The 25,516-nt window shown below is 42.1% G+C and overlaps 1 protein-coding gene across 2 annotated transcripts in view; it reads right to left on the bottom strand.

The window, feature by feature from the left end:
- The window catches only part of eva1aa (eva-1 homolog A, regulator of programmed cell death a), a gene marked incomplete at both ends in the record, with an annotated part of 67,776 nt that overhangs the window by 25,803 nt on the left and 16,457 nt on the right, over positions 1-25,516 (bottom strand). For both annotated transcript variants that reach the window (XM_079216065.1, XM_079216066.1), the window contains 4 exons: positions 8,355-8,498; positions 17,485-17,637; positions 19,144-19,267; positions 21,205-21,428. In XM_079216065.1, the coding sequence (XP_079072191.1) occupies positions 8,355-8,498; positions 17,485-17,637; positions 19,144-19,267; positions 21,205-21,428 (645 nt within the window). The remainder of the gene's footprint in view (positions 1-8,354; positions 8,499-17,484; positions 17,638-19,143; positions 19,268-21,204; positions 21,429-25,516) is intronic.

Below are 25,516 nucleotides of genomic sequence, written 5' to 3'. Positions count from 1 at the left end.
ACTTAAGATGCCCTGGGAAATTCTGCCCGTGGTTCCCACCCCCTAGGCCGCCACTCCACTAATTCTCCTCTCTCCCTTCCTCTCTCCCCTCTGTTCACCGCAGGAGGAAAACTGAAACCAGCCACAGACTGGAAAGCATTAGTCTGCCCCCCTCTACGATTCAACACACTCTCCAAACGAAAACAAGAACTATGGATCACAAAAAGGAGTTGAGAGTAGTTTTCCCCGTGAATGCAGCGTGACTCAGTGACACAACAACAGTAGTGAACACAGTTTACGACTTTCTCAACCCGACAAAGTTGGCAGCGACGTCCAGAACTTTGCTTATTTTGCAGTTTCCAACTTAACAAAGAGGCAGTTGCTCATTTGGGGAAAAAGGCCAAGTAAAAAAACACAGGACGGAGGTGGAGATGTTTGTGTTTGTGTGTATACGATGTTTGTGCATTCAGTTTGTGCATGTACTGTATAATCTATTCATGTGTATCGGTATGTTTGTATGCATGTGTTTGTGTGCAAACATGTGACTGTATGGAAGTTAACTTGACTGCATGCTCCTATTATCCAACATTTCTAAAGCAGACAAACAGCCTAAAGCCAAACGCAGAACATTCCTCCGCTCTGGAAAGCGCCTGCTATGTTGGGGGCTGGAACGGTTACAGGGACATAAGTGGCTTTAACTAGCGGCAGTGGAGCGACAGACCCCAAAATGATCATCAGAGAGGCCCACTTTCTCCCGCTCCCATACAGACCAGAAGAGCCACAGAGGCCAGGTCGAAGTGAGTGGGCAGAATTGAGGCCGGAGGGCAAACAAGAGGGGAAATATCAATTATTTTAGATTAGATTATCTGCAATGTCACGAGGCCCGCTGCACAATGAAGATAACGGGAGGGGAGGCAAGTAGGAAGGAGTGAGCTTTTCTTCAAATCTACATTTACTGCAGCGTCAAGGGAGAACATCAAATAATCAATAAATAACTCAAAACTATAAATCTTTAGCTAATGCCACTGATAACACACACTTAGCAAGGACTACACTTTATACATCCATCATAGAATAAAACATTTCTCAGCAACAAGTATAAATTATCTACTTCTAGATCCTAAACTATGCAAATACTATATAGTACATCCTCAGGGAGCCAAAGGCATTTAATAAGCACACTTACTATTCAAATTATTTACCTGTAAATGTAGCAAATAATAGAATATAAAAAGACTCCATGACAAGTAAAACACCTACATTGAAAAGTATTATTTGCAATCGATATCAAGTATCATCAAAGAGAACTAAAAGGAGTATAAAGGAGCATGAAATGAAAACACTCAACGAAAGTATCTGAAATGTATACTTGAGTAAATTAACTCAGTTCTTTTGCACCACTGGTCCTCATTGATTGAACCATTGAAACCTTCCTCATCCAAACGTGATACTTATCAATGTGTGGGTTTATCTCGTGTTTCTGATGATGATGCACATTTTGACCAACAGAGCTGATGAGTGTGAAAGGTTAGAATTGAGTTGATCATACTCAGTGAGTAAAGTTGGCTCTGATACTACTGCATCACACAGCAGTTTCCTGTGTTATCTGTCTGTATCAGCACAGCTCTCTGTTGTTGCTTCCCCATGTTTACTAAGCAGTCTGCAGAGGGTGGAATCTAAGCATCTGGCTGGCACACAGCCCAGTTTCCTCTTCCAGCTCTTCATTAAAGGGACGTTTTTAAGTTGTGGTACCATGAGACAACAAAAAGTGAATAGTAATGGATGCCAATTCCGCGGGAAAATGAAAACTAATTAGTTTTGCTAAAGTTCTTTCACCTGAAGGATTTGCTTGCGGTTTAACTGCATAACAAATACAAATGACCACTTATTAACACTTCATAAGCCTCAAACTTTTGTTTTCTTCTTGCTTTGGAGAAATTTCTGATTTTAATTCAAAGCAATTAAAGTGATAAACTTGTTCTGTGAACATATTAAGATGAAGTTGCATTTTATTATATGAAATAAAACAACTTTAAAGGATTAGATTATAATGCAACAAACATAATTATGTATTTTGGATAGAGATGCTGTCATTTAAAGGTCATGTGTTGTGTTACTACAGTGTAATGTGGGAGCTGCCACATGACAAACTGTGTGAGTGGCACTGAGCAACTTGGGAAGCTATTGCCAGCTCAGTGGATTGCTCATAGGCACTATGGACCCGTACTTGTGTAGCACTTTTCTAGTCTTCCGACCACTCAAAGCGCTTTAACACTACATGACGTCATTCACACACTGATGACAGAAGCTACCATGCAAGGTGCCACATCAGGATTATCAACCATTCATACACTGTAGGCACAGCTACGGGAGCAATTTAGAGTTAAGTGTCTTGCTCAAGGACACATCGACATGGTCTAGCGGAGCGAACCGCCGATCCTCTAATTGAAAGACGACCCTGCTCACCACTGAGCCACAGTCACCCACTATGACAATATTGGCTGCATAATTCAATCCCTCCCCATGACCAGACCCATATTTCCTCATATATTCAGGGACATGAACCAGTCAACTTCCAGCTCTAACCTCGAGGCTATCGCTGTCTGCAGGGTCGGAAATGGTGGACAGAATGGAGACAGAAGAAAAATAAGGGTGGCATAGGAGATGAAAGGCTGCAGGTTGTGAGGGTGACGTGGACATAGAAATTGGGAACACTAAAGGGGAGAGAGTAAGCCAGTAAAACCCAAAAAGCCTGTGAGTCCAACATGTGAGTGGGGTAAAAAAAAAAGCTGAAAAAATAAAAGGAAAAGTCAGTAAAGCCGTGAGGACTTAAAAGGGAATCTAACACCTTGTCCATTTAGTTCAAGATGCATTTTAATCAGATTAAAGTTCTTACAGACTTTCCCTCAGGCCCAGTGACCACATCGGCTGGGCATTAAAGTAGATGTTGTGTGACCACACTGCATATCGCCAAGTCTGCTTCAAGGGAGAACTACCAGAATTAAGGTGGGATTTAACATTTAACACATTCTTATTTGTATTTGGTGCTACAGGTTGCATAAATCAGATGACACAAGTCAGCGAGACATTGTGCAGGGCCAGACATCAGCTGACTCAACCTGCTGGCAAAGCACAGATCCACAACCCCTTGCGTCAGCAAATCACCACGGCAACAGTGTGTTCCCGCCAAAAAAAACTCCCTCCTTGTTCACGGCCTGCTCCGGAGACCACACCCTGGGTGGCTTCAAGCTTCAGTACTTTACAGAGTTTAGAGATGATGTTATACTGTAACAATCAAACAAAAATGCCTATTATGGGCATTGGCTGAACCAACCATTACCATTAATAAAGCAACACACACAGGTCAGCTGAGGTCACGTGCTGTGTGTTTTCTCGCAGCAGTGCCAGCTGTTATTCCAGGGTTTCTGCAGAGTCAGGTTTGTGTTACGAGGCTAGGGAGCTTTCAGAGGGGCCACTTCATTCCTTTCTGCTTGCCTCTTCACTCACTAGAATCAGACACACCACGGATCACACGTGGGTCAAAGACCAAACACCTTTTCCTGGTTCTTGGTTTATTTTACAATGATAAAAAAAAACAATGGGCGGGGCGGGTCCAATACTGGAGAATGATGCAATGAGAGCAAGAATCCTCTGACGTTATCGCTAGAGTATTTGAGAGTTAAGGTAGGCCATTTTCCTGTGATTGACAACTTACTTTGTACAATTGGAGTTGCCAGTCTGTAGTACACCACACCCAATCTGGCCGTGCACTCAGATGAAATAACCCTCAAAGAATTCAAGGTACGGCTTCAAAAAATTTAAATAACAAAAATAATTGACATGGCTGGCATTAAAACAGCAAAAAATAAATACTTGGTTAAATGATTGACTAAAATGAGCCACAACTTCCCCCAACATATTTACTAATAGATGTTTGTACTGTTGTTTCCTGGAGGTTTCTTCAATCAAGTTAACAATGAAATCCCAAGTTGATAAACAGGCATACATAATCAAATCGAGCAGCACTGAAATTAAGCTTCCAAAGATAAATATAAATTAGTTCATAGGGAATATAAGTATGTGCTTTATAAAGTAATAAAGAAAAAGTGTAAAATGGTTTGAATGTGTTAAAATCACACTCAATGGAGTCAAGGGTCAAAGTATTTTAAATGAGAAGAAAATAATCCAAACGCACTCCAAGTCTTGAATATCCTTTTTTTTTTAAGTCTTTAAAAATACATATATTTGTAACTGGAATTCTCTCTTCACTCTTATTTGAGAAGAGTGAAACATGTTGACAACATTATGTTCTAGTTCTAAGATAGTAAAGCAATCTTGGGCCCAAATGATGTCCATTAAACTTGGGAAATGTTCTTTTCATGCATGGATTATTTGTCACATTATATCACACATTTTCCCTCTCTTTTAATATTTACCCCTAAAAATAAAAACACAAAACAATAAGTAAAATGAAGAAACATGACATTCACATATAATCATCACGTTCTGATTCACTTGTCAATACGTGGCACTAAGTCCTCCATACATCTATGACTATGGATGACATTGCAGTAGCTTAATATTTTACTCTAAATGTGTGTTTTTTGTGTTTTTTCTGGTCCTCTAGCCCAGCTGCAGCAGCTCCTGCCTGCCTGGACTGCAGCTCCACATAACTGGGCCAAAATAAACATCTTCCCCACAGTCTCCTCTGCTGAAAAGACATAAACGCGCGTGAGGCAGTCGGAGGAGTGTGTGGCTTGCAGCGGTCACATGTGTACCTCAAGAATCTCTGTGCATGTATATTTTGTGTGTACGCATATGTGTGCATGTCTGCAGAACCAATTGGGATAATCCAAACCCTCAAGTTTCTCAATTACATCTTCATCTTCCTCTATTTTCCCCTGTTACATCTAAATCAGCGCCCCTCTGAGCCACATGTCGGCTGCTCGGATTGTGTCCATTAAAAATAACTGTAGCACAGTTCAGTGACCACACCTCTGTCGGGGGTTTAGTCTCTGAAAGCTCCTTTAGGATCCTAATAGCTAAAGGAATAGATGATGAAATTATTAAACAATTGGTGAAAACATAACAGGGAAATTCAATTACTAGACCAGCTTTGACAATGAAGGAAAAATCCATTGTCTTTTATTTTAGTAAATGTCACCAGTAATATTATAGTATTATAATACTCATGTTTATTTTATAGAAAACTCCTTCATTGTAAGAAACTCAATATGACATATGTTGAGTTGTGTGGAAATTGAAACAAACCAAACAAACAAAAATAACCCAGAAATAGAAGCACAGTTACCGTTTGCTTAAATTTGTGTATATTTCCTTCTATCTCTTAAACTCTCCCTGACTGACCTGTGAGTCTATTATAACTAACATATTGCTGGTAGGTTGTTATTATAAGTTTATGGACTGCTTTTTTTCATCAAGCAATTTGAAACTCTAAGCCACCATGAACGAAAAATCCTTAAAAGTGATGTGAATAAAATGGAAATGTGAATAACAATGGAGCACGGAGCAATATCCATCTGCTGATTAGATTGCGTGATACAGAAAATCTAGTAAACATTTAGACCTTGAGGTGCGACTATTTTGTCAAAATAATCATTATATTTGATATGTATTAATGTTTCAGCAGCTATGCTGCATAGTGTTTTTATGCATCCTGTCCAAAAGCCATAGTCGTGGTAGTAGTCCTATTTGAAAACTGACATATGATATTAATGGGCTCATTATACTTTCATGAGGAGTTTTTTTAGAGATTCTATTTCCATTTTGAGGTTTCAACCCCAGGGTTGTAAATGCCGGAGTTGCCTGTTCCACCGACCCCCCCTTCTCCAAACCCAGACCCCATGTTAACTAGCTAAGTGCCGCAATTAATCCATTTCCCCTTCAGAAATTAGACCTGTTCATTAGGCTTTTCATAACCTTTTATCCCCCTGAAAGTCTGCTCTGCGTGGTTCAAACGAGGCTGTGTGTCTTGTTCAGGCTGATCCGTTACACCACGGCGAACACTCTTAAGCTCGGGGAAGTTTAGGGAGAGTCCTTGATATGAAGTCTCAGGCTTTAATACCTCTCCGGGGAGGAAGAGCACTGTGCTCTGTGTAGGGAGGCCTGTGTCTAGGACTGACACAGGAAGGAGAGATGTTTAAAGTTATCGCTGCATGGGCTTTACGGTACAAAGACACACATACATGCAGAGAGCCCTCAAGCAGTATCTCTTCCTCAGGATAATACTGTGGGGCTGCAGGACCAGCCTCAGAGGCCTGGTGGAGCAAGCTGTATAAATAGGACGCTTCCTACACATGACAAAAGACACACTCACACTACTCTTCCCACATCCCCTACATACCTCGCACTTTTTCATTAAACGTACAGATGGATATATTCCTGCAGCTTCAGAAGACGTAGGTCAAACACTGACAAAGTAACCAACACAGCATTACAAGAAAGAAACTTCAAAGGGTCCATATTGGACAATTGAAGAAAGTGCCCCGAGCAAGCTCATTCATCACAGCTGCACTGAGAATAAATATTTCCAAGTTTAGGCTGTATATGATTTGCAAGACAGAACTCATAGCTGCAAACTTGTTTTGAACTTCATCTTGTGAAAATACAGAGATGTCAGATATTTAGAGCTGTGATCGGAGACCTGGCTGAAGTACTTTATTTGCACAAATAAACAATCCTTAGGGACTTCCTCCAGGGGGAATGCATGGAAATGAAGCCTGACAGTGGCGGCTGTGAGGAGTGTGTGTGATCTGCCAGGAGACTGATGGCAGGTTCCGGGCCATTTGCTGCTGTGTTATTGCTCAGGAGCAAGTCTACCCCTGGGGCGGTGTGAGGAAGAAGCTGGAGCTCAGAGGGTTGATGGCTTTATAAATCACAGGCAAACCGAGGCTGATAGCAAGTCCATAATCTACATCAAACATGTTCGTGTGTGTGTGTCTGTGTGTGTGTGTGTGGTACACCTAAACATTAACCCCAGACGTCGTTTCTTAAAATTATTTTCTTCTTGGCAGGCTGCAAAAGCCCCTAAAATAGCACTTAGACAGGGACAGTTAAGACTTTAAGTGGGTTAACACCTCCTTCTGGCAGCAGGGTTCATTTAGTGGAGCCGAAACTCACACAAACCCACACACTCAAAGTTCACTTCATGGATTTTAGAGCAAAACTAAATCATTTTTTTCTCCAAAAGAATCTCTTCTAAATTACCTCTAAGAGATAAATAAGTTAATACATCTTGGGCTATCAATCACTTTGTGTAAGTACCACTTTTATCAGTGGGAACAAAATATTGCAAAGACTGACACACACGCACACACGCACACACACACACACACACACACACACACACACACACACACACACACACACACACACACACACACACACACACACAAATGCAACCAATCATGTGCAGACAGACATCCTCCGTCCCCGACTCCAACACAAATGGGGTCAATCCTACACACACTCGACCACCAATGAAAGAGGATCCCCCAAAATTACCACTTTGCTGGAGCCTGGAGCAACCAGTGACTTCATGTCTGCAGCAGCTAGACTGATTTACTCACGTTCAACCCTCTCCGCTCCCGCCGCAGCGCAGCCAGCCCATCTCTAACCCCCTCACGTTGTTGAACATTTACACCATCCCACATCCCCTGCATACCTCGCACTGACCCAACTCAGCACCAGAGCTGTTAGGAGAGTACGTTGTGTTATCAGTGACAGATAAGGGAGGTCAGTCAGAGCCGAGCGACTCCATAAACACAGCTGAATGGTCTGTGTGTTCTTGTCTGCGCTCACCGGTTGTCTTTGAGATAAAGGATGGATGGTTTCTTGGACAACAGTATTCTGACAAACACACAGCGTTGTGAGACAAAGGCCTCAGGGTGGGGGATCTTCAAAACCAGACAATAAACGAGCCATAAAGTGTGATCACAACTTAAGAATATGATATGCTTAATGTATTGCAGGATTTGCCCAGGGGTGAGGAAAACAGATAAAAAGGAAGACCGTCATTCTCCAGCCGTTAAGTCAAAATAGAAGATAGCCAACATTGTTTTTTCTAAACCTGATTTAGGTGTGACTTGAACATGGAAAATATTTTAAGTAATATTAACTTAACAAACTTAATTATTAATATTAAGTATTATTAAGTTCTTTGAACTTCATGCTTGAGATGTGGTAGAGAGATCCATATGAGTTAACACTATGCATCTAACAGCATCCTTATCATACCTTTAAAATACATACAGTTCTTCTCAGTGTAACAGAGCCCGTTTTCGAGCTAAAACATAGACCCACCGATCAGTGAGTGGATATCACCCCCTAGTGGTAGGAAGATTATGGGGACTCACCACAGGTATAGATGACACTGAGGTACTTCCTGGTGCCGGAGTAGCATGGATCTCCAAAGTCTCTGGTGGAGGCTCGAACCAGACAGCTTTTCTTTCCCTGACAGCGGGCGGTCAGAACCTGCAGAGCCACAGATGACTGGCAGTCTGATAGAAAGATGGAGAGGACGAAGTATTGAATTAGTATCAGACATCTGGAAGGATGGAATAATACAGTTAAGCTAATTGTACATTATAAGCGGAGTTGCTTCTATATTATTTTCTGATTACACTTCTAAGGTTCACAGAAATATTAAAAGGAACTTACTTTCTGGAAAAAGACTGTAATTTGTGGAGCTTATTAGGTGATTCATCAATTAGTCAATCAACAAAGATATTCACTGGTTTCAGCTCCTCAAATTTAAATATTTGTTGGTTTTCTTAGTTTATAATATTAAAATGCATTATCATTTAGTTGTACCTGAAATGGAGATGGTGCCCAGTTACTGGAATTAATAGCAAAACGTTCTTCTGCCAAAGCCTTTTGTGATTGTATCTTTCTCAGTTGTAAAGTTCAGGCAAGAAATATAAGAAATATGAAAAAATAAAGTTTCCACCTGCTTATAAACTAGACTATGTAACTATACTATTATTTATCTGTTCTTTCTAAGTCACTACATGCACTGCTTCATGTTCCCTGTAATTGGTACCAAATTACATAGTTATCCTATTAAGAAATTACAGTAATTGTGAAATAAAGATTTATTTCCATAGCAGTATGAAATATATTTTATCGGTTGGAATTTTTCTGTTTTATCGGACAGAAAGAAAAAAGAAAAACAGCCAGTTAGCCTAAAGGTTATGCTTGAAAGTGTATTTATCCACAAGACAGAGAGATAACCTGCTCATGACATGATTATGTTACTGAAAATGTCATCAAAATTGCAACTGAGTCTATATAACTTTATATTACTGAAATTCATATTGCATCTGAGTCTCTCACTGCTACAACTACTACTGTAGTGTTTGATGGACAAGTAGCACTTTAGGCACAAAAGGACTACATGAGTCTCTGTCAGCTACAATGGAGACACACACACACACACACACACACACACACACACACACACACTCACACACGAGAGAGAGAGAGAGCAAGGGGACAACACTCCAACTCTCATACATCATCACTAAGCACATGCCAGCTCCTCCAGACCCTCTTTTCTGCAGCTCTCATCTTCTGGGGGAGTGTGGACGGACAGATGAGGCTCTTTTTCTCACTTCCTTCCTCTCTGATGGATGATATGCTGACCCGCTGTGTTCGCAGACTTTAGATTGAAGTTTTTAGAGCTAATTTAAAGACAGGTGTCTAGTGTGTTTATGTTTTAAGTAAGGCGACAACAAACAGACAATGTTCATGAGCAGTTTTTCTGCACATTATTCTCTTGATTAATCAATGAATTGTTTGGTTTAGAAAATAGGGAATGTTCAACCTACAGACATGTAAAGATTTAAATGATTATGCAATTAACAAAATTGTTGTTGATGAGATTTCTGGTGATGACTAAACGATTAATTGAATCAGCAAGACACAGACCACGGTCCGTGTTGCAAGGTCACATACACTTCAACTTCAACATTGGCAAAGGGGGCTGGAGATAAAACATCGTCAAAAGAATCTGTGGTTCAAAGTAATAATGTGTTTGTAGAGACACCCAACCTGTGGCTACAAAATCGTTTTACATATTGCAAATCATGTGAACCAATCAATGAGCCCAACTCACTCTCGTGGAATCAGTATTTTATGTTCACCTGGTGAACTTCTGTAACACCCCAAACGGAGGTGTGGGGAGCACTAATTAAGTCCTAAAGAACCTCCCGCTTGAGTCTTGTGGGAATGTGGATGGGCTGGGGTTCCACATGAATGACTTCCACAGGTTCCCCACAGCCCATCTAGCCTCTAAAAACAACACAAGGAGATGAGCCTTTGAAAGTGGACACTGGGCCTTTGCAGTGTCTGCCCTGGTGGGCCCCAAAGAGAGACAGAGATCAGACAGGTAGAGAGAACAAGCTGGTTAAGGCTTGGCTCACACGTCAACAGGCCCCAATGAATTATGGCACAGGTCAAAGGGCAAATGTCCCAGTCAGGAAGTGAAAGAGAGCAATCCAGTGTCCATGCACAGTGTCAACAGGAGTATTCATTGAATGATGCAACTGTGCCACCCCGTCCTATTGGATTACAACAATCATAATCGAGGGCAACGCTTTATTTCCTGGTAATGATTGTGTTTGTAGCGAAGCCAGATCAAAGACTGTGTGTAGAAACCTCCTTAAGAATGTGAACCTGAATCAACGTCTATCCACTTGGACGCGGTCTGAAGGGGCAACCGGACACTCCCCAGCTGGAGCTGACACACTGGAATTCCAAACCAGGATGTAGTGAGGTGGGAAGCCTGTGGGAACCAGTGAGTGTAACTGGATAACTGGTCAGACACCTCGAAGATGAGACCGCTCCCACTGTCACGTAAAACACAACTAGATTCATTAATAGAGACTGACATTTCTGAGATACTGCTGGCACTACGATGGATTTTGGGAGAAGCTAATTCCCCGGTGCTTTAAAATACATTAGTTTATGCCACACTGCTCGTCTCAAAGGAGTTACTCCAAAGAAACAAAACAGGCTGTTACTTTGGTACACTTCTCCCTATACAGACACACCTCTCCTCTTGCTTGTTTAGTGCAGTAGAAACATGTCTGAAACGTGCCCGCATCAGTTTTCACTACAACACAAAATTATATAATTCTGTAATGTGGTTGATAACAGTATAATTGAAAGGAGGGGGTGTTCATTCAAGTGTGATAAAATGAAGAAGTACATAAAAGACAAAAGCAGCAGCATTGACTGATGGTTGTCATCAACCTCAGCTGAGCATCCTAAACGTGCAAACTGGTGACATTCCGGTGCCTATAAGCCTGATAACCATTCTAAAAGGTGTAGACCGATAACAAACGACTATCATGTTCTCAACTAACTGAATAATCATTGTATCTATTAAATTTCAGAAAATTGTGAAAAATTCATGTGATAAGCCGCCCCAACTAATTGGTGTTTTATCTAACAGTTACAAAACCCAAAGATACTTAGTTCACTGATCATATCGTAATATATTGATCATATATGACAATAAAAAACATCAAATGCTCACATTTGACAAGCTGGAACCAGCAAATATTTGCCTTTTTTTCTGAAAAATGACTTAATTGAGATGCAGCCTATTCACATATCATTTTTAGTCTTTATCGTATGTATGTACCTACCGAAAGCTCTATTCATACACCCATAAACACATACTCACAAGCACATTATTTCATGACAAAATAATGTCAGATAGTTGAAGTTTCACAAAAAAAAGTTGAATTTATCCTCCTATCTTTCAGCCTTTATCTTTGTCACAGTGTCTTCTGTCTGTTTCAATGTCTATGTGCAGATGCACATTGCCTTACTGGTCTGCCTGATGTGTATTTGCTCTCCCTTTTCTCTTTTCCTTCCCAGAGGGCTCGTTTGAGCTGGTGTGCCATGCTGAAAACCTTCCTCTCTGACGAGGGAGGCCACTGACAGACAGGACCCTATTAGCTGCAGCTTTGATTCCCTGACTGGGTGATTAGTTGAGCAGGGGTCCCATGGAGGATGGAGGTGGGGGGGGATTCAGTGACAGATAAAGACTTCTCGAGACAAGAGGATGGAGACACACATACATGTATTCTTTGTCCACTGGCTCTCCATGCATACATGTGCGTGCGCACACACACACATTGCAATGCAGTTTAAAAGAGCATTCCTCAGGGTCTGACCTCCTCTGACACTCATTAGCGGCTTTAATACAGACAGACAAGCATGCAACAGTCCTCTCTCTCTCACTCTCTCTCTCTCTCTCACACACACACACACACACACACACACACACACACACACACACACACACACACACACACACACACAGTTGCATGAATATAACCCCTGATATCTCTAACCCTCAACCACCTCCAAGACTGTGCACCCATCCTCTAGCCTCCACCTGCCCGACCACGACAGGCTTATCTATGGTTTAGAGGAGAAGGTCCAGCATCAAGAGGAGCAGTGGACTGAGGGAAAGAGAGAACTTTCCTGGACAAACACACACACTTATTCTCACTCATGGCTGATCACAGCAGGAAACATGCACAGAGAACGATAAACAAGAAAACACAAAAGCAGGTTCTTTGAATGACCTTGAATGAGGCTTTGGGTTGATCACCCAAAGCCTCTTAAAGTTACTGATACCTGAAGCAGAGCACTTCTAGTGAGAAACCTCCACTATCATCATGCCTGCTATTGAGGTGTGCGTTGATACACTGCCATATACCAACAGCTCATTTTGTCACAGCAATCACCCATAATGCATTTGACTTGCTTGCCTTAAAACCAGCATCAGCCTTGGATTACATCCAGTTTCCCAACTTCACAAAGCCCTTATTATCAGACTTGTGTCTGGGTGTAGTGTGGGTGCAGCATCTGCTAAAAAGACACTCAGAACACATGCAAATCCAGACACAGACACAAACACGCACACACAAACACACATGCGCAAACACAGGCAGCGACCTTTCCCAGAAAATCCTCTCAGCGACGCTCCATAAAAATCCTCCAGGTTATCCACGCACGCAAACCTTTCCTGGAATTTCCAAGATGATGGGTGGGCAAACAGCACTCATTTCCTCTTCTACCCTGACTCACCTGAGATACCTATCATTTGCTGGGGAGGCCGAAGTCATTGTTGTGGGATTAAAAGTCTTTGTGTGACATGAAAGTGACTTTCAGATTCTGTGATTTTGAGGTTGAAGTGACATGCACACGCCAAGTAGACCGCTCTCCCACACACACATTTGCTGTTAAAGTTCTATTCACTTCAGCAGGATTTAATTCTACTGTAACATAATGCATTTCAGTATCACACTATACTTCCATTCTTAAAAAAGGACACATGCGAACACAATTGCACAAACACATGCAGAGTTCTCTTCAGCTGTGTTTGTAAATTGATAGCAGGTTTATTCTTAATACAGTGTCAACCCCAAGCATGTGTGTTATTCACTGACAACATGTTACTTTATATATTCAGACAGCACATCTGAAGTCCAATCAGTGGGACCCCTTTCCCTAAACCGTCCATTGACCTGTTATCCTGGACAACATATGCAGACTGAAGTTCTTGGTAGCCGGAATATAAACGTCAGGGTTGTTTTTTGAGAGAAGTTTAGGGCAAAAAGGAGTCACCACCTAAGAATTCAATGACATAAATGATCCAGCTACTGCTTTAGCTGGACTATAGGAGAGGTTTAAAACTGTATTTTATCTAAACTGGTCCAAAACAACACCAACATCTTGCTCCATATCTGCTCTGTATGCATCAAAGTCAGATAGAAATGCAGATAGAGTTACAGCGAGGCAGCTTGCACCCTAACAACTGGAACAGAATTCTAAAAGCCAAGTGTTAAATTTGACCTGCAGCTGTGCGTACTCGGCTTTTAAAAGCTACTGTGATCATATGAGACACCAGTCAGTCCGTGCTCACAGTTTTAAACATGTTGCTGTGGGCCTTCTCTGGAGCACAGACTCAAAAGTGAAAGCGCAATGGCCTGCAAAAAAAGAAAAGAAAAGTAAAAGAAGCAGTCTGAGACCCTGCATGCCAAGCATGGGGGGCTATTTAGATGTCAAGAGGTGTGTGTGATGGTAATGGGGCAGATGAGAGAGGAGGGCTGAAGCAGGCCCCTTTGCTTTGAGGATTCTCCATTGCCGCCAAGATCTGTCCAACTCCACCACTCCCACCCCACCCTAAAACCAAGGAACAAACGAGATCAAAGAGGTCTTACTTTTGTGCACACATGCCCACTTGTTTTTGTCAGTCATAGTTTTCCAGGCCTTTGGATTCAACAAGCAACCAGATAGCAGCTCTCTACAGCTCTCTGGTGGTAAATATACAGCAGAATTCACAAGCTTAATATGGTTTGTTGACCACAAAAGGACATCCAGAAGAGGCTCGCTTTTCAGACAATGTCGCCAGCAAGCCACAAAGAAAAGTCTACCTCTAGGTGACAGGTGGCTGGTGTTGAATTGCAACCTCAGTCTAAGGATGAAACCTGCTTCGCTGCTGCAAAAACTTCCTGCTGCACACAGTAATGTCTATCTGAGTTAATCTATGCATAGATCACCTGGGCAGGTGCAGCCAGCTGTGTGAGTTCAGCTGAGAACCTCACACCTCAGGCAGCATGAGGCTGCCAACACGCTGTGGTTTAGGAGATTACTTTAGCCCACCTTGTTGGCACATTCAAACTCACATTTAAAGAGACATGAAATCAAAATAGATACAAAACAAACTTGCGCTTAATGCGATGGCCAAGCCGATGCCCAGCCACAAACACACGGGGAGGGCAGATAGAGGGGATAAAAGCTGTTTCAAAAAATCAACTGTGTGTGTCTGAGCTGTCACTCAAAACACCCTCACTTCCTGCTCCTGGTGACATGGGAGCCACATCAAAGACAGAGCTGACAGGGGAAATCTCACAGCGGCACCTCTAGACTGTCTGAAACAGCCTGAGGAGGTGTTTGTGGGTGGTTGGAGTTTGTGCGTGTGTGTGATAGAGAGGTAGAAGAAACACGCTGTATAATGTGTGAATAGGAACAACAAGGCGTTTGTGTAAATCTAAGTGTTCAGTTCACGTAAACACGCACAAAGTTCACAGGATTTGGCGGTAAACAAGACTTCTCCTCTGCTCTAATCTGGCTTTTGTACAACTGTAACAGTAGAGGGCATTTTCCATCTATGCTGGGAGAACTTGGCTACTGTATTTAATCCTGAGCCTGAAACCAGATATCAGGCCAGCCTTGTCTCACCTACCACGACATTCCTGGTCCACCTGCAGAGGAGTGGCAGAGGTGGCTTTAAAGCAGACCGCAATGCTCATATAGTATACAATAACATACACACACACACACACACACACACACACACACACACACACACACACACACACACACACACACACACACACACACACACACACACACACACACACACAGCCATTCTTTATATCTTTCTCTGATTACCCGGTGACTGACGCCTGTGTCCGCCTTTCGACCCCATCCTGTCACCTCTGTGACACACACACACACGCACACACACACGCACACACACACACACACACACACACACACACACACACACACACACACACACACACACACACACACTTCAGGGCATGTCTGTAGTGCATTGTTGAATTCTGAATCACGACGAATGACATTTTGCCTTCCATCACAACCTTATACAAGCTGTTTTTAGCACCTGCTCCGGCTACTTATTCACAAGCACAAACATCAGTGTACATTGCCTTCTATACGTTTACGAAGCAAGTTAAGGCGGAATAAATGAGCTGCCCAGCAAAGAGGCCAGGACCACCACATGAGCTATGGTTATACTAATACTTGTCATGGATCCAAGCTTAGAGTCATTAACATTCCCCTAAACAAGGGTGAGGGTACATCTGGATACCCCTCACACATGCGCATAGACACACACGCACACACACACACACACACACACACACACACACACACACACACACACACACACACACACACATACTTGGAGGGAACTCAATACTGTCCCTTTTCTACGGGCCAAACTCTGCGCTTTGGATGACGGAGACACCTGATCTGCATTCCACCCCAATTCCCCTGGCAATGTGTGTGTGCATGTTTGTCTGCAGCTAGCCGAGCTTGAGTGGTGGATCTACATATCTCAGCATGCTTTCTTAATAACATGATGAAAACATGTTAAATAGTGATATGTTTCTAAAAGTTACAATTATTTGAGTAATTGCAGTGGAACTGCGTAAACATCTGACATGAAGGATGGGTGACATAGGCCAGTGTTACTTTAATTAAGAGCCTCTGAGACTGGAGAGGATATTATAAAAGCTTACCAAACCACAAAAGTATCTCAAGGCAATATCACCCAAATCAAAGAAAAGGAATGGAGAGATTTAACGCCTGGCAGAGTTTGTAATTCTCTTTGTGGCTCTGAGGTGCTCGAGTCCTGACGCGTAAAACTCATCAATGAAAAAAAATGTTCCACCGGATGGATGCATAATGACTCCTGGTATGTTTTGCTCAGACAAATTGTGGCAAAAAGAAACAAATCAAAGCCTAGAGTGACCTGAAGCTCTGAAATCATGAATATGTATAAGAACGTTAGCAGGACAAGGAGACTCATTTTAACATCATGCAAAAGCAAATAGACTCGATTTGCATCCCCAGCTTGTGTCTCCATGTAAGAAATCTCATACTGACGATACTGACCTCATGCTGACCCCAAGACTGATGCTATGAATGGAGAAAATGCTAATAATGTCAACAGCATTGATAATATGAGTATCACTCAATACAAAACAGCAGCTTGGGACTTGATAGGAATGTCTTGCAGCACCAGAAACCAGGATGATGACTGGCTATTATAGTATTTTCTAAAGAGCTCCAGGAGGCTTACTCTTCCTTCGTAAAATACCAGCAACAGAATTGCTACGTTCTGCACACACTGGAAGAGTACATGTTTGGTTGTGCACGTTGGTAATGCTGACATTAGAGATCATTTTGAAAATACTAAATTGATATAATGTATGTGAACATGTGAACATGAAGTCAATGTAGCATGACAAGAAAGGATAACTGCCAAAAATATAAGTTTTAGAGGCAATATGGTAAACAAGCAGAACTATGTGGTTCACAGTTAGTAGTATTCACGCAGTTTAGAATCAGTGCGACATCGATAATGCTAACATGACCGCTCATTTCTATTTCAACCTGTCATTTGTATAGTGTTTAGTAATTTAAAGTATTTAAGTGTTATTTTTGTGAAATCATAATCCCATTATAATTAAACAATTTTAGTTTTTTTTTAGTTTTAGGTCAGACGTATTGAACTTATTACATCTTTTATTCTCTGACTTAACTCGTCATATGTTTGCAAACTCACGTTAATTGTGTCAGTTAGCTCCTTTCTGCATAAAGCTCCTCTCTTGCTACCCTCAGTGTGAGAGTGAGAAGGTGGCTCACCTACTGACGGGGCCCTCCTGTGGTGCAGGGGACACTCCAGGGTGCCTTGTTGAGTTCGGCCAAACATGGCGGAGTAAACGGCAATCTGCATACCCCGTTTGCAGCTCAGCCTCATCCTCTCCTCCTCACAGACCACCTTGCTCTTATACTCGTCTATTGATAGAAGGACAGAGGATACATATGTGTTACAAATGATGAAAAGAAAAACCAAAAGACCAGTTTCTTCCCAAAAGTTGTGTATACAATTTAAACAAACAAAGCATAGTAATGTTTTAACTAATGATATAGAGTGTGAGTTGAGGCTCATAGATTTAAAAAATAATAATAAACAAAGCAATTCTGAATTTAAGAATTATCCATATATGGCTAAATATTAGCTTTCTATTTGATTTTATCGCAAAAACACTACAATAAACAAAATATTTGAGCTGGTACCCAAAGATTCTGTTCATTTCTTGTCTGGCCTTGCAAACAAGACATTACGTTATCCCATCCCTTTTAATAAGCACTGAAAGCAGAAGACTGACAACAAATGGCTTGGTTCAGTGTGAAGAAGCAGAGGTAGAGTTGCTCAGTGGACATGTAGAGCCATGCAGAGGCATTCCTCACACACATCCAGCCACAGTGACCTGTGACAGACAGAGCAGCTCCACTGGCCGGCAAATAAAAACACAACAGCAGCCGCCTCTCCGTCCATGTGGGGAGTGGAACAGGAATGCAGAAAGAAGAGAGAGGAAGAGAGCAGAGAAAAAGGGGCAGGACCCAGTTTGTTATATCTCTTAGTGACGGATTCGATCTTGTTCGCTATCGCTGCTCCCTCCCTTTCTCCTTCACTTCCTCTATCCTACATCTACCTCTCCTTTCAGAGGCAGTGACACCTGTCCGTTGCACCTCACTAACACTCCATGCAGCCTTTCTCTCTTCCCCTGAGAAGTCATTGGTTAAGTGACAGTGAACAAAGATCTGTTGATTGGCCCTGGGGTCCAGTGAAAAAAGGAAAAAGTGGGGAGGGCAGGGGGATCAGTGGATTAATGCCCACTTCTGGTCACTCTAGTGTGAACTGTTGCACAGCTCAGTGCGGCTCGGCTCAGCACAGCACTGAGCCATGAATGGAGACCAGAATCTGGGTGGGATTACTGCACTGTTGTGGCTCCCCTCTGGAGTGATACTCTTAGCTTCCTGGCTCACAGGGAGAGGGATGGAGAGGGATAAAGGGAGAGGCATGCAAAGATGGTTCTCCTTTTAAATGAAGCAGCAAAGATTGCAGCAGAAGGAAAGACTCACATAGATACTGTGATGCTTAATCCGTTGTAGAATTTATCGCAAAGTGCTGCTGCACACATAATAAAAACTACACACTTTTCTACACATTTTGTACACTTAAAATAATGAAATGACATATACATGAGATGGAAATAACCAATTTCAGTGGAAATCAACCTTTCATATTATGGTCATTGTTTGAAAGGAGGAGGTACACTTCAAAGCAACACTAACAGCTCTAATAATAATCTTCCTTTGACTGTTATTAATAATGTAATTAATTTTGCCTCAAGTGCACCTCTGGTGTGTTTCTGATTGAATGTGGAGGTGTGTCCCAGCACAGAGAGAGACAGAAATGTGCGTCACTGTCAAGATTTGAGGCGGTGATGGACTTACTCGGTCTGCATTTGTACCAGACAATGAGGTATTTACTGCTGCCAGGACACTGGTCCGTCCCGAACACGCGGCTGTTGACAAGGACTTGACAGCTCCTTCTGTCTTGGCACTCGTCCAGCATTTTCTAAAGAAGGAAAGAGTGACAGGGAGCGGGGGAAGACCAAAGAGAGGTTTAGAGGGAGAACAAAAAACAACGACGGTGAGACCAACAGCAGGTAAACCTAAAACCACTTCAAACAGGCTGCTCATAGCCATGGGAATAAGGAGGAGAGGAGCAGGTAAAGAGAAAGCTCCACTCCACTCATTTCCTGGCATCCTTTTGCTTCTCTCGTTTCATCATCTTTAGCCAGGTGAGCACATTCCAACACAATAGCTTCTCCGATACTGAACTCCCACTCGCTGGAGGAATGACTCAATAGATTCTGTTCAGAGCCATCCCCGAAATTAACCTAGAGGAGAAGCATTTACTGCAATAGATCATGGAATGCAGAAGAAGAAACAAGGGTTTTCTTACATATGCAGGCCCTTTTCAAGGGATTTTTTGACAGAAGGAAAACATATATATTAAAGCCAGTTGAACATGTTAAGTTAAAATGTATCAGTTCTACTACTTTTTATAATCAATTGATCATTAAATTCTTCTATCAAGCTAAAATTTGCATTTCACAGCTTCTCAAAAATATGTTTTTCCTCCGTTTTACATCATTGTTGCACCAAAAACTAATAAATAAATTAAAATAACATTCTGAAAATGTAATTTCTTGAAACTGTTACTGGTAACTCTTAATAATATGTTATCTAACTATTTAAACATCCACTGCTCCCATTATAGATTATCATTTTACAGTTTTCAATATGTACATATCAACTATCACTGATAATATAAATGATACACACTGTGAATACAGTATACATATACAGTCCATGCATATATGTATTCAGTATTCCATTGTTTGTATTTTACAATTTACAGAACACTTGACTATAGACATTTTATTTGTATTATTCTGTAGGTCATAGATGCTTTTTATGGATATTTACAATATTAATACCTATTTTTGAATACTTGTGAACAGTTTTAGTCCTGTATTTTTTTGTCAAGCTTTGTTATCCAGTCATATTTATTTGATGTGTACACATACATGGCGATTTAGACTATTTATGGGCATTTGATAGATTAAATAAAGAATGAAAAAAAAAATATTAGATTGACAGATAATGAAAATAATCATAAGATTGGGATACCATTGAAGTAAGCCTTTTTATATGGAGACCCAAACGTATACCCCCCAAAACTGGGGGTCACGAACAGGTCGTACGATAGGATTCTTCAGGGTTGTACTAATGTGGGTGGCACAGCAGTCAGTCATTCTCTCACTTCAGCACAATGCACTCTCTGTGTCTGTGCATTCATGGCTGTCCTGTCTATTATGGAAACGGAGGGTGTTCGACGCTAGAAGGCAGGGGGACCAAGAATAAACCAAAGGACGCAATGAATGCTGAACAGGATGTGTTTGTGTGTGTTTGTATTGGTGCTGCAAAGGGAGGGTTCTAGTCCAGCCGCATCCCAATTTAGGAGAGGATGCTGAGGCAAAGACCCCATGAAATCTCTTTGTGTCATGGGAACAAGCATGCTTCCTCTTTAGAGAGTGTAATTTGCCGGAAAACATCCTCACAAAGCATTACATAATCAGTGTGGTCCTCCAAAATATAAGCCGTGGCCAATTTTAGCATTTTAGAGGACACTTTCTCCCAGGAGGAGCTGCAGCTCACAAGTGATGTGTGTGTGTGTGTGTGTGTGTGTGTGTGTGTGTGTGTGTGTGTGTGTGTGTGTGTGTGTGTACTAACTGATGGACAAAAGCCAAAAAAAGAGAAAGAAAGATCCAGGTCTGGGGCACATGAGATACTGGGGACGGATTTAAAAGATCTCTTCAGAGGCTTAGGAAAACTCTTTAACTTTCGGGACAATTTATTAAAAAAATGAAGAAAAGTAACCAAAATGATGACAAAATGATAATTTTCTGACACAAAACACTATCAGATGTAAGCTTAGTTACTAACCTGTAGTGAGGTGGACACAGAACAATATCGGTCATCCTCCCAAGTGGTATAAGAATTTAGGAGGGCCTGGTAGGTCTGAGGGCACTGTTGGCGGTCAGAGGCGCCTCTCCTTCCATAGAAAGCTGATTGGATGGTGATGGTGGTGCGGGGCGGGCAGCGAACAGACAGGAAGTCTCCGTCACAGGCCTGCTCGGTGTAGTTCCTCAACACTTTGGACAGGTAGCCTATGAGACAGCAAAGGGCCAAATCAGCTGTTACTTCAGACAATCACGTCATGCACACACCATTGACAATGTCTTGAGCCTTGTATGTTCATCCTGTATGACTTTATTTGACTAAACTAGAACCAATAAGGAGGAAAATGCTTACTTGGCAGATTAAAGCTAATGCGTTGCATTGCCCAAACTAAATGACCATGTATTCCCTCATTCTATATATGGATACATTTTACAATATGCAGAGAGGGTTGGCAGCATGCTACGGGCTCTTGTGATCTTTTTGTTTAAAAGTGTAGTGTTTTCACGGACATTTGCTAGAGCTGCATATCAGCAAGCCCTGACAGATCACTGCTTACATCTAGAAGACACCTCCAGGCCTAGAATACCACAATAACACAGAGAGGGTGAAGCGAAAGCTTATTTAGCTGTTAGCGTCTGCCCTCCAGTCATGGCTGTGGAACATACACTTATCTGGTTGATATTAAAAAATACCTGACAGGGATGATTTTTAAAGCCTGACATTATTACACTTTCTCCTACCAGGATACAGTGCACACATACCTCCTCACTGGGCTTTTCCCACAGGTTTGTAACAGAGTTCTGAGAGCCTTCTGCAGAACGCTACCACTAAAAAGTGACTTAAAGCCTCAGATACGCCTATCCAGACAGAATGGAGTGGCCTTTCTCAATGCTTTTATCTATTTCCATTAGTATGTTGCCAGTAACTTTATTGACTTGTACCACACAACCATCTGGTATCAAGCCTGTCAATACAACCATTGTATAAACCATTTAATGGAACAAGCAAAACTTGGAGCCGAGGCTGCTTCAAATCACATAAAAGCTCTCTTTCTTTTAAAACACTGAAGTCTTTCGGCTAATTCTACTTTCCTATTAAGAGTCTTTGAGAGCTGCCAGTCAACCTGTCAGTCACACAGGAGAAGTGAACCCATCACAAAGCCACCATTGACATTCCAGCCAGTGAGGAGGAAATCACAGATAAAGGAGTGAGCTGATCCACCGGCCACTGTCTTTCTGAACTTATCTAGAACATTTATCTGCTGGCAGAGAAACAAACGCTTCTCTTTAAGTCTAATACTCAAATGTCTCTGTTTTAAAATACATCCAGGTCATTAGAAATAAATCAAACTCAAACTGAGACAATTCAAAGAAATGCAATCATTTTGACTAATTTATCAGCGAAAAAACTACTTCCAAAGCGAGCTCCGGCTTCCTTCCATAAGTGCTGTGCAAACACATTTACAGAGAAGTAAACACACACACACACACACACACACTCGCTAAGTGGACACGCTGTGATTCCATTATCAGTATTTGGTTAATGTTTGGGTAAGGAAGAGGAAATAACAGCGTTCTCTAACACACACGTTAGCACACATGAACGTACACACACACATTGTCCTCTTATCACCATGGCCACAGTTAAAAGAAGGAAGGGAAACAAGAGACATTCTCCGGCTTTGAAAGGCCGGCCTCTCTAAATAGAGATGCTTATTAAACCACCATTGCTCACAGTAACAGGTTTACACCTGTGGCTGGGTTGTGAAAATGGAGAACAGGTGCACAAAAAATCCTATTTTAAAATGTAGTATGTGAACTAGATACAGTTGCTGTCTTTACATCACAGCTCAATTCTTTTGAATACCTATATTTATTTATTTGATCCAAACTAGGTCATATGCATCATTAACATCATAGAAATTAGAACCCTGAAATAAGATCTGGTATATGAACATGTAGGTGTTCGGATTTGAATGATGAAAATGTTTCTCTTTATACGACTAAATGTGTGAATGACCCAATTTAACATGATTTTTAAGGCTATCCAATTTAGAAATTGCACTTATGACGTCACTCATTTAAATGTTTATTCTTTCTTTCAGTCGTGTGGGCTTAACTAGTTTCTCTCCCTCCCACAGTGATCTCCGGCTCACACACAGGTCTGCCACATTCCACACAGAGTGAGAAGGAACTTGGCATTCCCCCTGGCAGTGAGACCACACACACACACACACACACACACACACACACACACACACACACACACACACACACAGATATAGAAAACATCAACACAAACAAAGAAGGAACAAGCCGCGCCGCTTGGCTCTTGAGGCCAGGGTGTGTGGTGCACTAGGGTAACAGTATCACATTATTCAGGCCGGTTCTTGGCAAAGCGCCCGTGCCATGAGAGACCACGGGGTTTGTGCAGCCCTGCAGTTACACTGAGACACGGGTACAGCGGTGTAACCATGGAAATGGCCGAGGTTATGAAGAGGGTGAAACGGAGAGGGATGAAGGTGGATGATTGAATTTGCACAGGCCACTTGAAGGAGGAGTTTCTTCCAGAGAGGGATCGTTGAGCACCAAAAACACACAGATACGCCTTCCTCCGCCCTACAAAGTGGGATTGTGGGTAAAAGCAAACAGATTATCTCACACAAACCCTCAGGTGCTTTCTAAAGAATCCATTTCTCTTTTTCAGCCATCCCGCCCTCCTCCCACTCTCTCGCTCTCTGTCGTCTTCAGGATCATCGCTATTGTTCCCTTCGCGCTACCTGTTGACTGAAGTCTCCTTTCAAGGCCGACAAATCAGGCGGGGTTGAGGCACCTGTGTAAACCGCCCAGCCAATGACAGGTGTCCCTCAGAGGCAGAAGGCTGAACAATAAAGAAGGAACACCCAGGCGTCTTTCCTCCTCTCGGTTCCTTTTCATGTGGGGCCCGACTCCTTCCTTAACTAGCTCTCTGCCCTTTCCCTTGACAAAAGCGGCGCACTATTATGTCTGCTGGTTTGTTTATTCGGCCATTAAAAGACAGGAGGTTGCGGTCGCGATGCTGTTCGTGTACAAACAAGTCGCGCTTGTCGTGAACTGGATTGAAAGGCGTGCAAGGTCCATTTAATCTCTGCACAAGCAGCATAGGGATCTGCTATAAACACAGACGGCGGCACCTGCTTTCTGTATCTATTTATTATTATCATCCAACACAGATGGGAACTTGTCATATGATACGACTTAACCTGTCGGTAGGCAAGAGTTTCCGCAATCTTTCAGCCAATTGTAAAGCCAGAATGGAAGGCCCTAGTGATCGTTAGCTCCTCATTTGTGGTCATGTGATGACCCTAAAGTCTGACCCATCGGTGGAGAGGTCAGGTATGATGGAGATTAGTGACGGGCCACTGTGTTGTGTCAACATGACACAGAAAGAGGCCTGTCAGGAGAAGGCTTTCCTCTCTGGGATCCACTGATTAGACATAACCTGGTGCACCTCACATACCAATGCAAATTTACAGCAGATTGTGGCTAAATATGCTTCTTTATTTCTTCCATATAACGTGCATTTCCGCAGCTGGAGCTCCCACTGCAATCTTACCTGTCTCTCCTTTCAGGTCAGACTGAGAGGAAGCTCTTATTCACTTTTCATGGTCCACTAAGCTGAGGTGTTCAGTGTCTGCTACGAATGAGAGCGGCAGGTATTTCTCACGTGAACCGAGGGCAGGAGGGAGGAAGAGAAAGGAGAGAGGAGATGGGGACGGTTTGACTCCAGAGGCATTTCAGGTGGAGTCTGTTTGTTACTTATGCTCTGGGCTTTCCCCTGCTTTTGAGCTTTTGAAAGATTCTCCATCCTCCTATTGGCTGGAGCATGAACAATGCACTGCAGCAAGAAATATTACTGAGGTGTTATAATAGCACAGGCTTAATGATGCTTATTATTCAACTGCTTACCCATTTAACTGGCTTTCATATTGCTTGTGAGGTAATGTTTGTAAAGCCTCTTGCATTGGGCAAGTATGATTAATATTGCAGAATATTAGAATATTACATTTTAGCTTAGTGGCTCAAAGGTTCCAGTTCACATTGTATTTTAGAGATAATCAGCAGGCATAACTAAGAGAGTTACAACCGCATTAAATAGATCATCTATGTAGAACAATTAAGATATATCTGGAACAACTGCTCAAAACATATTCCACAGAAAGGAAGGAACCAAGACCTGCTTGAAAGCTACAAAATCAAAGGTTGTATCGTGTTTCATCTTGGTGCATTAGCTATTTAAGCATTTACAGATTCAT

Source organism: Taurulus bubalis (genome assembly GCF_910589615.1).
Source record: "Taurulus bubalis genome assembly, chromosome: 3".
NCBI classification, from domain to species: Eukaryota; Metazoa; Chordata; class Actinopteri; order Perciformes; family Cottidae; genus Taurulus; species Taurulus bubalis.
This window is presented reverse-complemented; position numbering and strand designations above follow the sequence as displayed.